The following is a 15989-nucleotide window of genomic DNA, read 5'->3' as shown; positions in this document are numbered from 1 at the left end:
GTGTGTGTGTGTGTGTGTGTGTGTGTGTGTGTGCGCGTGTGTGTGTGCGCGTGTGTGTGTGTGAGCGCGCGCGCGTGTGTGCGTGCGTGTGCTGTTTGCTTGCACGCCTGCGTGTATGCTTGCGTTTGTTTGGTTGTTTGGTTGTGTGTGTGTGTGTGTGTGTGTGTGTGTGTGTGTGTGTGTGTGTGTGTGTGTGTGTGTGTGTGTGTGTGTGTGTGTGTGTGTGTGTGTGTGTGTGTGTGTGTGTGTGTGTGTGTGATATGGAATAATGAATTAAAACCAACAAAACTCGTTTGCTTTCATGTTTCAAGAGGTGAACGGCAGGAGGACTTGAGAGTTTCAATGGCTTACCGTAGGCTACGACGTCAGGACAAAGAAAAGAAGCGTTATCTCAACGTTGCGGATGCGAACAGAGAAATGACAGAATCAAGACAATCCTACGGAGGTTTACTGGGAAGTGAACAAGAAACATTCCTGCCTTTGGTCATCATGTCTCGAGTGTGAAATTTAGAACGTTGTACAAATAAAATAAAACAGTGAGCAACTGAAAACAAAGCGTACGTTTCTGTAATGTTTCGGTAATGAGTCGTTGCTGTTTGGAAGCTTTACATTTGTTTTGTTTTTAATATATATTACTGTATTGTTGTTGTGCCCGCTATAACTGCGTTGATGACGATATTCTGTCAAAACCACTGCCTTTACTTGCCAGATAAGTTACACGACAAATGTGATTAGCATTTCAATTGCATTTTACTGATGAATTTGATAATTACGCATATGCATATTGCTAATGTACAGCTTGACAGCATTGCCCTTTGCTTTATTTGCGCACGTCTTGCCGCCAGCATGGGTTGAAAAGTCCATTCATGTGCTGTGTTTTGTTATTGTTATTACATTCACAGTAAAAAATGACAAAACAAAGCATATTTATAGACTTCTAACAACCATCTATGGGCTAACAAGACTGTGCAGATCGAGTACATGAATAGAGCCGTCATTCTATCCGAATCAGTGGTATTGGTATATTTCCTGCAACTTATTGGCATTTTGCTGGCAATGGTAAAGACAGAAATATGGCATTTTGCCGGGCCACAACTGGCCCGGTAATTTCAGCAGGTAAAGGGCCATTAACGGAAAATATATGGAAAAAAGTTTTTTTTTATATGGAACTAAAAACCTGCAAAATGCTGGCAAAATGCTGGCGAAATGCTGGCAAAATGCTGGGTTTTTGATGGCAAGCCATCAATAAGCCATCAAATAAATGATGGGTTTTTGCTGGCAAAATTCTGGCAAAATGATGGCAAAATGATGGCAAGCCATCAAAAAGCCATCAAATAAATGATGGGTTTTTGCTGGCAAAATTCTGGCAAAATTCTGGCAAAATGATGGCAAGCCATCAAAAAGCCATCAAATAAATGATGGGTTTTTGCTGGCAAATTGCTGGCAAATTGCTGGAAAAATGATGGCAAGCCATCAAAAAGCCAGCAAATAAATGATGGGTTTTTGCTGGCAAAGTGCTGGCTTGCCAGTGATGGCCCATCAATTTGCCAATGTGCATACGGGTAATATGCCAGCATTGGGCCATAGGTGGGCCTTTGATGGCAGTAGTTCTGGCAACTGGCATTGCCATCAAAACGCCAGCAGTGGCCCAGTTCTGGCATGTTTATTGGGCACACACACTCACACACACACACACACACACACACACACACACACAACAACAACCTCATCATCATCATCATCAGAGAGAGAGAGAGAGAGAGAGAGAGAGAGAGAGAGAGAGAGAGAGAGAGAGAGAGAGAGAGAGAGAGAGAGAGAGAGAGAGAGAGAGAGAGAGAGAGAGCTGTGCGCGCTGAACCGATTTTGTTTTTTTGTTGTCTGGATCCACTACCAGTAACTCTTCCTTATCTTCTCCAGTGTTTTCAGCCGCGATTATCTCCCTTCCTCCGTGTGGCGTCAATCCATATTCCCGTTACTACGTTACTATTTTTAGAAGGTCACTGCACGTTACTATTTTTAGAAGGTCTCCAGTGTTTTGCGCGTTTATCTCCTTTCCTTCGTGCGCCGGCAAAGCCGGCGTACACCCGGCAAAGCCGTTCCCAGGCGCAGCCTGGTATTCGGCTCTACTGGTATTCGGCTCTACTTCTTCACGGCGAAGCCGGTACCCGGCGAAGCGGGTAATCATCTAGTACATTATACAAACGTAAAACAATTACAAAGGATAAGCATAAAAGTAAATTAATAAAATAATAAAAATACAGAAAAACTATTTACAGGGCTATATACACGTTGCTGGCTATACACAAATTCCTGCGTTATGATCAAAGTTGCTGTGTGTGTGTGTGTGTGTGTGTGTGTGTGTGTGTGTGTGTGTGTGTGTGTGTGTGTGAGAGAGAGAGAGAGAGAGTGAGAGAGAGAGAGAGAGAGAGACAGAGACAGAGACAGAGAGACAGAGAGAGAGAGAGAGACAGAGAGAGAGAGAGACAGAGAGAGAGACAGAGAGAGAGACAGAGACAGAGACAGAGACAGGCAGACAGCCAGACGACAGACAAACAGACTGTCAGACAGTCAGGCAGACGGAGCGCAGTCTGAAGACATTCATATTGGCAGACTACCAGATAAATTAAATAACGGACAATCAGATCGGCTTCTATATAGTCTGGCAGTAGTACAAAACAGACAGGAAGATATTGCGTCTGGCATTACCGCTGATCCACATGACATGAATACAGTCATCGAAACAATTAACATAACAGAAACATAGAAGCATGCGAATAATTAAAACTATTCAAAGACAAATGAACAAATACAGAAATATCAGTACGGACTGAAAGACAGACGCACACCGTGGCTCACACACACACACACACACACACACACACACACACACACACACACACACACACACACACACACACACACACACACACTTGCATGCACACACGCAGGCACCATGCATTCACGGGCACCCCCCTCCCCCCACACACACTATACTTTGCACGCGCGCGTGCACAACGGACAAACACGCAAAATAAACAGGCACAGGGAAATAAACCAAAGCCCAGTGTTACACTTACCAGTAGTCTATTGTAACGGTGAAATAAACATACCGATTTATTTGCTGTTTGGCTTCTGACTGTTACACTGGCATCAAAAGATCAATCGTTTCAAGTCCTGCACAACTGTAACAATCCCTCTTCTGAAGTTGATTGACTTCAGCCAGTCGCTAAGTAGTCAAATTGGCAATTAAAATTAGCTTTCGATTAGTGTCTTTGTTACAAGGCTGGACAGGAACACAGTAATAACGTGTCTAGTACAAGGCTTTGCATACACTCTAAACAGAATTGAACACATTTCTGTAACACGTTTGAAAACTTGTTGGCATTGCACGTAGTTCTGCTGGCAAAAGTACCACACATAGAGTCCACTAGTGTTCCCATAATAAACACATAGTGTTCAATAATTCGAACACTATGAGTTCATTATGTGTGCCTCTTTTGCTAGAAGAACTATGAACTTATGTCACAAAGTGTTCAAAACTTGTAACAGAAATGTGTTCAAAATGTGTTCAATTAATGATGATACTTTTTCAGTTTATTTCTCTTTATTTTGAGCTAAGAGATAATTACTCAGCACGGAAGCGGTTCTTCAGCAGCTAAACATAGTACTTAACACCAGGTTTTCACATTCATGCCTATCAAGTAACGACATACAGCCAGCGGATAATGCAATCAGAAGCAACAATATTCAACGTCCACTGTTTTTAAACACAAGGGGTGGTAGGTTGCCTGTAATAATCTGATTGATGTATGCGGGGAACGAGCACATAAATCACACTCGCAGGACGTGAAACCAGGACAACTGGCACAATTGAATGTAACAGTAATAGAACCTGAGCAATTTGAAAGCATTGGGAAAAAAGGAAACCGCGCTGGCAATTAATATTCTCTTCAAACTGACACAAATCCGCTTCTTATATTAAAAGTGATGAAAGGACGAATTCGCTAAACATGTGCAATTCACAGCTTACCTTCATCGGGGTAAAGAGACTTAATGTGTTCATAAAGAGCGCAATACATGGCTGATGAGAACACGGCAGGACAGCACAGCAAAATGCACACCACAGCAAAACCAGTCTTGAGTAAGAGAAAGCCGCGGGATTAAAACTCAGTCATTCTCTGTGTGCCAAAAACTAAGTCAATCAGTCTCCGGACTGAAACCAAGAACAAGAAGAAAGCACACGGAATATAGACTCCCCCGAACTGATCTTTTGTCGTATAAAACTGCAAAGATTACAACTGGATTGGTATGCATGCAGTCTCTGTGTGCTTATAACTCAGCCAATCTTTGGACTGAGACCACATGAGTTAGACCCCCTCTCGTACTTATGTTTTCACACACTGTGCAGTCACATTAATCGAGTGGGATACCTCAGTGTGAACCTGGTGTAAGTATATCACCACTCTTTTCTCTGTATATCACCACTCCTTTCTCTGTATATCACCACTCTTTTCTCTGTATATCACAAGTCTTTTCTTTGTATATCACAATTCTTTCTCCCTCTTATCGGTGCGAAGTTTCGACAAAAGTTCCAGCAGACGATATACTCACCGAACCTCCTGCTTTTGTTGTGCCTGCAGCGTTTGAGCCCTTGCCAGTTAAAAGACAGTCTCTGTGTGGTCTGTCAGACAGAAACCCCCTCTCCCCACTACAACCCTGCCCCTCCCTACCCTCTCTCCGACCATCCCCCAGGCCCTCTTCGCTGCATTGACATAAATATTGATTGCCTTTTATCGATCAGTTATAGACTCTAGCCGCGTGCAGGAGATTGCACGAATCCCACTGCGCATGCACCGTATGCCTTCTACCCGTTCTCTTTTTCATTATAAGTAAAACGGTTTTTTTGTTTGTGTGTGTGTGTGTGTGTGTGTGTGTGTGTGTGTGTGTGTGTGTGTGTGTTTTGTGTGTGTGTGTTTGTGTGTGTGGTTGGTGTTGGTTTTTGGGTTGGGGCATGTGAATAGGACTCTAGTGAAGTGATAAAAGTAATTACTTTTACCATTTAAAAAAATAAAGCTAATCCATGAAATCTAAAGGAAACGAGTTCCTTATTTGATATCCCATCACAGGATCTAAGTTTAGTATAGTTGAAAGTGTAAAGAACGCTTACCAAAATCAGGTTCAAAACATATAACATAAACTGAAATTCACGCAGTTTCTTTGACTGTCTCCTAACATTATATCAGTTAGTGCCAGTTTTATTTCAACTAAGGCATTAAATCCAACCCTTAAGACATGCAACATTTGTTGAAGCAGTCGAATTATTCCCTCATTTTCGTGTCATATTTTCAGACTTGAATTAGCAGAATTAGGCGTCAATCATCGGCCATTGACGCAATCGAATTTAAAATGACCGCTCCTTTGGTTTGAAAGTCGGTCAAGCAATGTGTGACATGTCTGTCAATTTCTCAAATTATAAATTTCTTTGCATACGAATCAGTCAAACAGCTTCTTTTGTGCTAAAAAAACCCGGTTATGGAAACATCATTATATGTTACGGTTAACATTTTCATCGATTAACAGTCTCATTCCACAGTGTAGTATACTGTGTTATTGCAGCCCAGGTGAATGGCTCTTGCAAACCGAGTGTGCGCAGCAGTCGACAACAGTTATATTGCGAATCCAATGAAGCATACGTGCAGATTACAGTGGGATAATAAAATCGGTTTTCACTTTTACCTCACCACACACCTCGTAACCTGTCACCTTAAGAAGATCAAAGCGTAGATATCCGTATTCTCTACCTCTCTCCCTCCGTCACCTCGCAGTACCTGTTCAATCCTGCATTGTAGCACAGTTAATAAATGTCCCCCTTGTGTCTCCAACCAACTCTGTCCGCACTCTTTAAAGATTTCACATGCAGGTTGCTCTCTTGTTCCCTTGTACATCTATTGCCTGAATTTGGGAGTGCTTCAAAAACATTGCGATTAAAATAGCTTCGGTTTGCGGTAGCCTTTTGATTTCTATCGGCCACTTGTGTGGGGGTTGGGGAGGGGGGGGGGGGGGGCTGTGTGCGTGTGCGTGAATGTGTGTGTGTGTGTGCGTGAATGTGTGTGTGTGTGTGTGTGTGCGTGTGCGTGCGTGATTGTTTATTTTCCTTAACTTGTTTTGTCAGTGTATTTAACACTATCGTTTCCTCTGAAAAATTGTGAAGACAAAAAAATCAACCCGATAAGACCACAGAGAGGAAATAGACAAAACCCTCGCTTCATACCCCCAAACTTACACCACCGTGTGTCTTCAAATTCACTCCTGGCATTTAGACCAACTCACCACAACAGATCAAGGCAGCTTTCATTGTTCTCCCCGACAGAACCCCTCATCAAATCTTTTGGCCCGAGCAGTGGAGAGAAAAATATTGTTTGCGCAAGGTGTCCGCGGTGTGTAATTGCCCAGAACTACTGTATAGTTACGCCTCCAGTCAACCGTGTCGACCTCAGTCACACATGTAAACGATCGGCGTGAATGACGATTGTTGTGGAACCGTTTTTACATTAAGTCAAGTTTTGACTAAATGTTTTTAACGTAGAGGGGGGAATCGAGACGAGGGTCGTGGTGTATGTGTGTGTATGTGTGTGTGTGTGTGTGTGTCTGTCTGTGTGTGTGTGTGTGTGTGTAGAGCGATTCAGACCAAACTACTGGACTGATCTTTATGAAATTTGACATGAGAGTTCCTGGGAATGATATCCCCGGACATTTTTTTCTTTTTTTCGATAAATACCTGTGATGACGTCATATCCGGCTTTTTGTAAAAGTTGAGGCGGCACTGTCACACCCTCATTTTTCAAACTAATTGATAGACATTTTGGCCCAGCAATCTTCGACGAAGGACGGGGTTTGGTATTGTATTTCAGCTTAGTGGCTTAAAAATTAGTTTATGACTTTGGTCATTAAAAATCTGAAAATTGTAAAAAAACCAATTATTTTTTAAAACGATCCAAATTTACGTTTATCTTATTCTTCATCATTTTCTGATTCCAAAAACATATAAATATGTTATATTTGGATTAAAAACAAGCTCTGAAAATTAAAAATACAACAATTATTATTAAAATAAAATTTCCGAAATCGATTTAAAAACAATTTCATCTTATTCCTTGTGGGTTCCTGATTCCAAAAACATATAGATGTGATCTGTTTGGATTAAAAACACGCTCAGAAAGTTAAAAAGAACAGAGATAAAGAAAAGCGTGCTATCCTTCTCAGCGCAACTACTACCCCGCTCTTCTTGTCAATTTCACTGACATTGCATCGAGCGGTGGACTGACGATGCTACGAGTATACGCTCTTGCTGTAAAAATGCAGTGAGTTCAGTTTCATTCTGTTAGTTCGACAGCTTGACTAAATGTTGTAATTTCGCCTTACGCAACTTGTTGGCTGTTCTATCGGTCGGAACGCTTTTTACCGTTCGTTGTCTGATCTGTTTCCCGGTTACTGTCATTTTGCGTATACACACTCCCACCCTGTGTTCTGTTTTTCCGTTGCTTTCTTACTGGTTCTCTTGATTGTTTTCCTCTTTTCTACTTATTGTCGAACTACGTCTTCCTGTTCGTGGACAGTTTTTGAGGACTGTCTCGTTGATGAAACACTTTTCATCTGTTAGTTGTCTGTTTTGTGTCTGTTTTCCTGAAGGTTAGAGCACTTTACCCTGTCTGTCTTTGGTTTGAATACGTTTGTCTGTTTGATGTCTCAGGTACAGCTGTAAACAGTTGCGGTGCGAATGACGACTGGACTTATTTTATGTCTGCAGGCTGTGTTTGACTGTCTCTTTGTTTAATGTTTTCTGATTGCTGTCTTACTGGTTAGAACACCCCCTCCCCCTCCCTTTGTGTGTGTGTGTGTGTGTGTGTGTGTGTGTGTGTGTGTGTGTGTGTGTGTGTGTGTGTGTGTGTGTGTGTGTGTGTGTGTGTGTGTGTTTTAATGTTTGTTGTTTCATTTTCGGACATTTTTTATTTGTTCAATGACATTTTCAATGGGCTGTCTCATTGTTGGAACCTTTTACAAATGTGCGTCTTTCTGTTTCCTGTCTGTTGTCCTGTCGGTTAAGACATTCCCACCTCCCCTGCTTGTTGTCTGTTTCCTGTCTGTTGTCCTGTCGGTTAAGACACTCCCACCTCCCCTGCTTGTTGTCTGTTTCCTGTCTGTTGTCCTGTCGGTTAAGACACTCCCACCTCCCCTGCTTGTTGTCTGTTTCCTGTCTGTTGTCCTGTCGGTTAAGACATTCCCACCTCCCCTGCTTGTTGTCTGTTTCCTGCTAATTGTCTTATCGGTTGGACAATGTTTGTGATGAACGTTTCTGGTACAGCAGTAAACGAAAGCGATGGAAATGAAGGTAGGAATTCTTTTCGGTCTTGCTGGCTTTCTGACTGAAACTCTTTTTTTCTTTTCGTTGTCTGAAGTCTTACTGGTTTGAATAAAAACAGTTTTACGTACATTGCGTACGGCCTACACATGTGATTCTTCGATTGAATAGAAGAGTTTTCTGTCTTCCGTCTAATAAACTTCAGCACTTTTTTCTTTGCTAACGTCACTCTTTTGTAACTACAACTTACTATTATGCCTGTCTCTACTCTTCCCCCACCCTTTCCCTGTTCGTTCATTCAGTTGTCTGCTGAAGCCCCTGTACATTGTCGTTGCCTCTTTCGTGGTGTCTGCAGAGTATGACACTGGACCTCACGCGATAACAATCATGTGAGGATCGAGAGTCGGTTTTTTGCATGGAAAGAAAGCATCAAAGAGATTCGCAACAAATTATAAATTCACAGAACGTCGTCAAAAAAAAGAGAGAGAGAGAGAGAGAGAGAGAGAGAGAGAGAGAGAAAGAGAGAGAGAGACAGACAGACAGACAGAGAGACGGACAGACAGACAGACAGACAGAGAGACAGACAGACAGACAGAGAGTCAACTAATAATTATGTAATGTTGAAAATCTTTCGATACCATCGAATGACATGTTTTTCCTTTTGTAAGTTGGAACCCAGTAAATACTCAGCATTCGAAGAGTTCTGTGCCATGTCAACATTAAAGAATTATTTCCCCTTGTTTGACGCACATTTTCCCAATTGTTCCGCGTCAAAGCATTTGAAAAGAGATTTGTCAGAACGACGTGGACGAAGAGAGTTTAGAGAGTTTTGGGCCAAACAAGCGTTATCATTTAACCGTTTTGGTTCCTCTAGTGTGAAGCTTGTTTTCTCTAAAATCTTGTTACTCTACTTCAAAGTCTCAGCATATAATACGGGTCCATCAGGACGGTTTGAGGAGTCCAGTGAGTCATATACAGAGATCCCCCCCCCCCCCCCGCCTTTTCAGTATAATTACAAACATAAACGAGAACTTACCCAGTAAGTCGAAGTTTGTGTAGAATTCCATGAGTGTAGTTTATAGAAACGGAGGGATATATGAGATGCGCATGCCGGAAGTCGCCATACTTTAACGCTCAGATCAATTAAGGAACGACCCTTGATTGATCTAATACATTTTGTGTAACCAAAACAATTAAATGTTTTTTCTTGAAAAGTAATTGTCTCCCTTAGCAGATCTATACTGCTGACACTATTTTGCATTATCTGCAAACCAGTTAATTGGGAAGGGCATAATAGCTGTACGGGAGGGCATATATCCCTCCGTTTCTATAAACTACACTCATGGAATTCTACACAAACTTCGACTTACTGGGTAAGTTCTCGTTTATGTTTGTAATTCCATATCATGTAGCTTACCGAAACTACAGGATATACGAGATTTCAAAGTTGGTTTCACAAAATAGCATTGATTGTTCACACATACAATTGTTAACACATCATATGAGTTGTCGCCCTGCGTGAGTTAATGTTTATTTTCTTTAAACATGTTCTTCAAGAGCTCACCGGCAACATAACAAATATGTCTGATTCAGACAAAATAATTTTTCAAACAAATGTGACAGAACATTTAGTTTTTCAAGATACCACTTGATTAAATCACTAGAATACTTGGAAACAATTCAACCAAATAAAAAGTTTTGAAAAACATCTTGTTTTCCTTCTCTCAATGACTTACTAGATCTAGTCACAACCAAACATGATTAATATTGGCAACTGGTATATCCATACCATTACCAAACATGATCTATGCATAGCATTTCACTTGCATTTCAAACCACAAACATCCAAAGGTTATCTACCATCGTTTGGATTTCAGCTTCACTGAGTTAACACAACCAATGAGTTCAGTTTTTCTTGTAAGCGAAATAATTCAAAAGAGAATTCTTTTCTCCTCGCCTAGTTTGCTGCTCATTTTCTACAGGTCGCTTATAAAATTTGAAGAAAGTTTTCGCATTTGACCATCCAGCCGACTTTAAAATGTCATCAATAGAAAAACCACTATTCAACATAGCAGATGCTGACGCTCCCCTGAAACTGTGTGACGTGAATTTACAAATATCAGCGTCAGCGAGGACATCTTTCAACCACCTTGAAACAGTGTCTTTACTTGCAGGCCCAAACGGCCGTACGTAACAAAGCAACAGTTGGTCATTGTTTTTCCTCAACTCTGTTGTACGCTTGATATATTCAAGTAAACAGTTTACAACACACAATTTTAGATCTGTGTATTTGTGTAATTCGAGGGCTTGTTGGTGATGTCCAGGTCTTGTATGCTTTAACTTGTCAACCACCTGAATAGTGCATCCTGTCTCATGAAACTGAAGACAGCTAAGCTTAACAAAATGAATGGTTTGGACCCTCTGCGCAGTTGTTATCAAAAGCAGAGCACAAAGTTTCTTTGTCAACTCTTTCAAAGACAATTTTGAATTGTGTTCTTTCCTTTTGAAATGTTCTAATAACACTGACACATCCCATGTTGCCTTGTATCTTGGTAAAGGTGTTCTCATTTCAAATACACCCTTCATGAACCTTGTCACCTTTGGGTGCGTACCTATCGACCTTTCTTGGTCATAATGCATGACAGTAGAAATTGCACTACGTGCAGTATTGATGGCACTGTAGCCAAGCCCCTCTTCAAAAAGTTCAGTGAGGAAAGTCAGTACCAATCCTACAGTTGGATGAAAGGGATTACTGTTTCTTGTAGAACAAAACAATTGCCAGCGCGCAAGATATGATGCATATTGTCTTTTCGTTGACTCTCTCCACGATGCACACACAATGTCACATGTTCTGCCATGAAATCCTTGTGCTTGGACGGCTTGCCTGATAATTGAACTGCGAGTAGTTGCAGTTTGTGATGAAGAGGATGGGCTGCCTCTGAGTGCGGCAGTTGCAGAGTTGTCTTTCCCTGAGGTAAGCGAACAGGCTGCTGTATCAGAAGATTCAGCATTTGGGGAAACCACACTGCTGTTGGCCAGTGGGGAATGATGAACATACCCTCGGCTTGGTCTGCTTCCAGTTTGCGGAGAGTTTTCTGGATCAAACTGAAAGGGGGAAATGCATAAACATTATCCCACACGCTCCAGTTTACAGTAAAAGCATCCACAGCAATGGAGTCTGGATCTGGGCCCCAAGAAATAAATGGTTTGATTTGGCAATTTAGCCTAGATGCAAACAAATCAATATGAGGCTGTGAAAACTTCAAAAACAGCTTTTCAAAGATTTTTGGGTTTAACATCCATTCTGTTCTGTCATTGAATTGTCTTGATTTTCTATCAGCCTCAATGTTCAGTTTTCCAGGAATATAGGTTATTGTCAACTCTATATCTCTGTTTCTGCACCAGATCCAAATCTGCTTTGCTATTTCATTACACTCTCTTGAGCGAGAACCACCCATATTCTTGACATAGGTTACAGCACACACATTGTCACACATGAGTTTTATATGTCTACCAGTGACGTCTTTTTCAAAGCACCGCAGTCCATATTTAATGGCTAACAGTTCAAGTGCATTTATGTGCATGTCTTTTTCTTGCTCATTCCACCTTCCCCCAGTTGATTTTGTATCACAAACTGCTCCCCATCCACCAGATGTAGAAGCGTCAGTTTTCATTTCCAGGGAAGGCGGTTTCACTTTGAGTGGGTAATAGCTTGTGGTCACATTGGCAATCCACCATTCAAGATCTCTCTTTGCTTTCTTTGTCATACTCATAATGGCATCAAAATTGCCAGCATTCACTTTCAAAGCTTTGGTCTTCAACCTCTCAAGCTGTCTATAGTGGAGTGGTCCCCATTTTACCCCTGGGAAAGCTGCCACAAGCTTTCCAATCACCTGTGCCAGTTCTCGTACAGAAAAAACTTTCTTCTGCATTAAACCAAGACAAGCTGATTTGATCTTGTTTATCTTATCCTCTGACAATGTAACAGTCATTTTCTTTGAGTCGAGGATGAAACCAAGATACTTCAGTTTTTGAGTTGGAACAAGGACTGATTTTCCATCATGAATTGTAAACCCCAGCTTCTGAAAAAGGTTGACAGTTGACAGAATGTTCTTTTTGCACTCTTCAATTGACTGGCCTTGCAGGTAACAATCATCAATAAAGGAGGCAGAGAGAAAACCTTGTGCTCTCAAAAAAGCATACACAGGCTTCAGAAGTTTAGTGAAGTATCTTGGACAGTTCGCCAATCCATTCGGAAAACATGTGTAAACATACAACTGACCTCTCCACTGAAACTTCAGAAATTTTTTGAAATCTGAATGAACTGGTACTGAGTAATAGGCGTGACGAAGATCAACAGATGCCATATAACATCCTTCTTTCATCATACTTGTAGCAGAAGACAAATTTTCCATTTTAAAATGTTCATACTCCACAGACTCGTTGAATTCTTTTAGATTCAATATCATTCTGTATGAACCGTCAGGTTTTTGGACCAAGAAAATAGGAGAGATAATCTCTCCTTCTTCATGTTCTGACTTAACAATCACTTTCATGACAGAAAGTTTCCGTATTTCTTGATCAACTTTATTCCACAAGTTTCCCTGTACCTGATTTTTAGGTATCACAGAACTAGGTAATGTGGCCGAGTTAGAAATAGGAATTTTTGCTCCTTGTATCATTTGAATAATAAAGGGGTCAGAGGTCAGTTGTTGCCATTCTTTCACAAAATATTTCAGTCTGCCTGCTTCGAAACACGGTGCACAATTATTGTGTTTTTCACCCACCTCTGGTGTTATGCTTGGAAAGCCTGTGTTGTGGTCCTCTGTGGCCACCTGGTCCGGTATCTCTGACCTCGGCCACGTCCCGCTCTCGGTGTCCATTGGCGCTGGCCCTGCGTCCCACGACGCCTGTCCACCCATCCCCCGTTTTTTGGGGAATCAAACTTGGGGAAAAACTTTCTACCTTTCGTAGACAGTGCAAAATTTGCTCCCAGTTTAGCAGTCGAGTCGATTGCCGTGAGGACAGATTTGAGATCATCACCAAACAGGTGTTCTGTAATGGGAATGTCGTCTGACGTCAATTTGCGATACTTTTTGTTTACAGTCGGCGAGTTCAAAATCTTTGATCTGCGTTCCATTGACATTTCATGGACAGTTTTGAGGTTTAGACTTACTGCATCTGAGATATCTCTCACGAGATCTTTCATGTGTTGCATTTCGCTTTTTACACACTTATCTGCTGTGTTAGCCAGTGCATAAGTTGCTTTCAGCAGACACTTTTGCGTACGCTGAAGTTTTAGATCTGCAGATTTTGTGCTGTGATCTAACACGCTCCAGATTTCTGGATTGACCCTAGGAACTATGAGAGTCTCACAATTTTGTGGTCTTTTGTGTTTATCAAACTTCGTGTTCATTCTTTCATCGTCCATTTTTCCTTTTCCCATTGTTCCAAGCACTTTCGCTAGTTTTTCTAAGATGGGAGGCCCAACATCAGTGTCAGGTTCAAACTCTTGTTCAATATCGTCAAGCACGGTTGTGTCAACCTGCTTCGTTGTGTGAGACTGAGAGGAGATTAACATTTCTAAATCATCTTCCACAAGACTAGACGTCTCGTCTTTGGAAAAAGAACGCTGATCGGTTCTTTTAGTTTTGGCTGTTTTTTGCCCGCGTGCGAGAGTCGCGCAATCTGAACTCTCAGAGTCAGAGTCCGATGCGGAGCTGAGTCTTTTTCTTTTCTTGTCCTGTTTATCAAGTCTTTTTAGAATTCTAGCATTCTGATCTTTCATGAAATTCCAATCATCGATTGGTATTGTGACAGCCTCGAATTTCGATTTAGAGCATTCCCCTGTCTCCTCGCGTAGTAATATTTCTTCATCAGCGGAGTCCGCCATGCTATCTGCACGACACCAAGTCGGTCGTGTCACGGTTTTCGCTGAGAAAACAATATGCAACGCAAAAAATATTACGATGCACCGTCTTTACAGGGTCTGTAATTCAACGATTGAATTTGACAAAGTCAAATCGTTAAAAGAAAAGCGCGGATTTGACGGATAACGAGACTTACTTGTGAGCATTCAAAAAACGCGTCTTGACGGCCCGACCGAAACATACGTGATATGGCGACTTCCGGCATGCGCATCTCGTATATCCTGTAGTTTCGGTAAGCTACATGATATGGAATCTATCTTTTGTTGGCAGGGGGGGGGGGGGGGGGGGCAGGTATACAACTAAGGTACAATTAAAATGGAGATAAATGTACAGACATTATAATCAGACAACTTTAAAGAGCAAGGTCTTCAAAAGGGGAAGGGCGGAGGAGTCTGAAATCGGAGAGTCTGAAATGTATACGAAAATAACTCTTGTAAAATAGTAGATAATTCACTCACTCCGATATCCGTAACCATATTTCTTGACCAGCTTGAGAGGTGCCGGATCATCTCCCTCCATCTCCTCAGGGATGGTCGCCCAAGCTGTGATCCGAGGGGCACTCTCTCCTTTCCGGTAAGTTTCATCCACCACTGTACCCCCGTAGCTGCATCCTAGCTCATTGTGCTGCATTCCTGGGTCCCCGAATAACCAGTCTTGGTCCTGGGTTGATGGGTAGTGATCAAATGACGTGTGGGGTCGAGGTGGTACATCATGGCCGCCATACGTCATATCGGTTTCATGGCGGAAGGAGGTTGGGAACTTTGGGCGGGAGCAAGATGGTGGCCTTCCGCTGCTTGGTCGACGCATTGGAAGCCTTGGAGATAGACGGCTCATGGTGTTTGCTTTTCTTCTTGAAAAGTGATTGGTGATTCCACTGGTTTTTTGTAATGTTTAATTCAATTTGTAAACAGGACGTGTTCAGAGAAGCATTTTATGAAGTAGTTCTGACATTCTCGGCACAGTTTTTATACAATCCACGCAGTCAGTGCTATCATGTTACGACGCAAAAAGACCTCTTCATGCAGTTACCACTGGCAATCAATATTTTGGCAATAACAAATTTACTCTCATTACAGCTGTGTGGTTTTGTGATCAAACGAGTATTGACAGCCTCGACTCGAATCCGCACTGCTGCAGTGTCAATGTTGAACAGGGTACATGATTTTTAACCTTGAATGCGTTCGACTCGATGTACGGGAATTAAACAAAAACCATGTACAAATCTGAGACCCGATCTTCCAAAAGTATGAATTTAATCCAGAAGATCAATAAACACACCCTACTCGAACAATATTGGACTCCGAAACTATTGTATTAAACTTTAAATCTATAGAAACAGCAACAAGGCAGCAGTATTGTTATACGAATACTATGTCGTTGTGGCAAGCAGTATTGTTATACGAATACTCTGTCGTTGTGGCAAGCAGTATTGTTATACGAATACTCTGTCGTTGTGGCAAGCAGTATTGTTATACGAATACTCTGTCGTTGTGGCAGGCAGTATTGTTACACGAATACTCTGTCGTTGTGGCAGGCAGTATTGTTATACGAATACTCTGTCGTTGTGGCAAGCAGTATTGTTATACGAATACTCTGTCGTTGTGGCAAGCAGTATTGTTATACAAATGCTCTCTCGTTGTGGCAATCAGTATTGTTATACGAGTACTCCGTTGTTGTGGCAAGCAGTATTGTTATACGAA

General features: G+C 41.7%; 1 protein-coding gene and 1 long non-coding RNA gene across 4 annotated transcripts in view; both read right to left on the bottom strand.

Annotated features, from left to right (window-relative positions):
* The window catches only part of LOC138975540 (uncharacterized), a 40044-nt gene that overhangs the window by 17933 nt on the left and 6122 nt on the right, over positions 1-15989 (bottom strand). The window contains exon 1 of one of the 3 annotated variants that reach the window (XM_070348254.1): positions 14748-15557. The exons of 1 other annotated variant lie outside the window; for it this stretch is intronic. In XM_070348254.1, coding sequence (XP_070204355.1) covers positions 14748-15123 — 376 coding nt within the window. In that variant the 5' untranslated portion in view covers positions 15124-15557. Of the gene's footprint in view, positions 1-4030; positions 4399-14747; positions 15558-15989 lie in introns of those variants that run through there. One more of the 3 variants, XM_070348267.1, reaches the window with a different exon arrangement.
* LOC138975535 (uncharacterized) lies at positions 9862-14542 on the bottom strand. The gene is made up of 2 exons (XR_011458674.1): positions 13147-14542; positions 9862-11464 (listed from the first exon to the last, which is right to left on the bottom strand). It is a non-coding gene; the product is annotated as an uncharacterized lncRNA (long non-coding RNA).

Source organism: Littorina saxatilis, linkage group LG1 (assembly GCF_037325665.1).
Source record: "Littorina saxatilis isolate snail1 linkage group LG1, US_GU_Lsax_2.0, whole genome shotgun sequence".
NCBI classification, from domain to species: Eukaryota; Metazoa; Mollusca; class Gastropoda; order Littorinimorpha; family Littorinidae; genus Littorina; species Littorina saxatilis.
The sequence above is the reverse complement of the archived record's forward strand: the minus strand, read 5'-3'. Positions and strand labels throughout refer to the sequence as shown.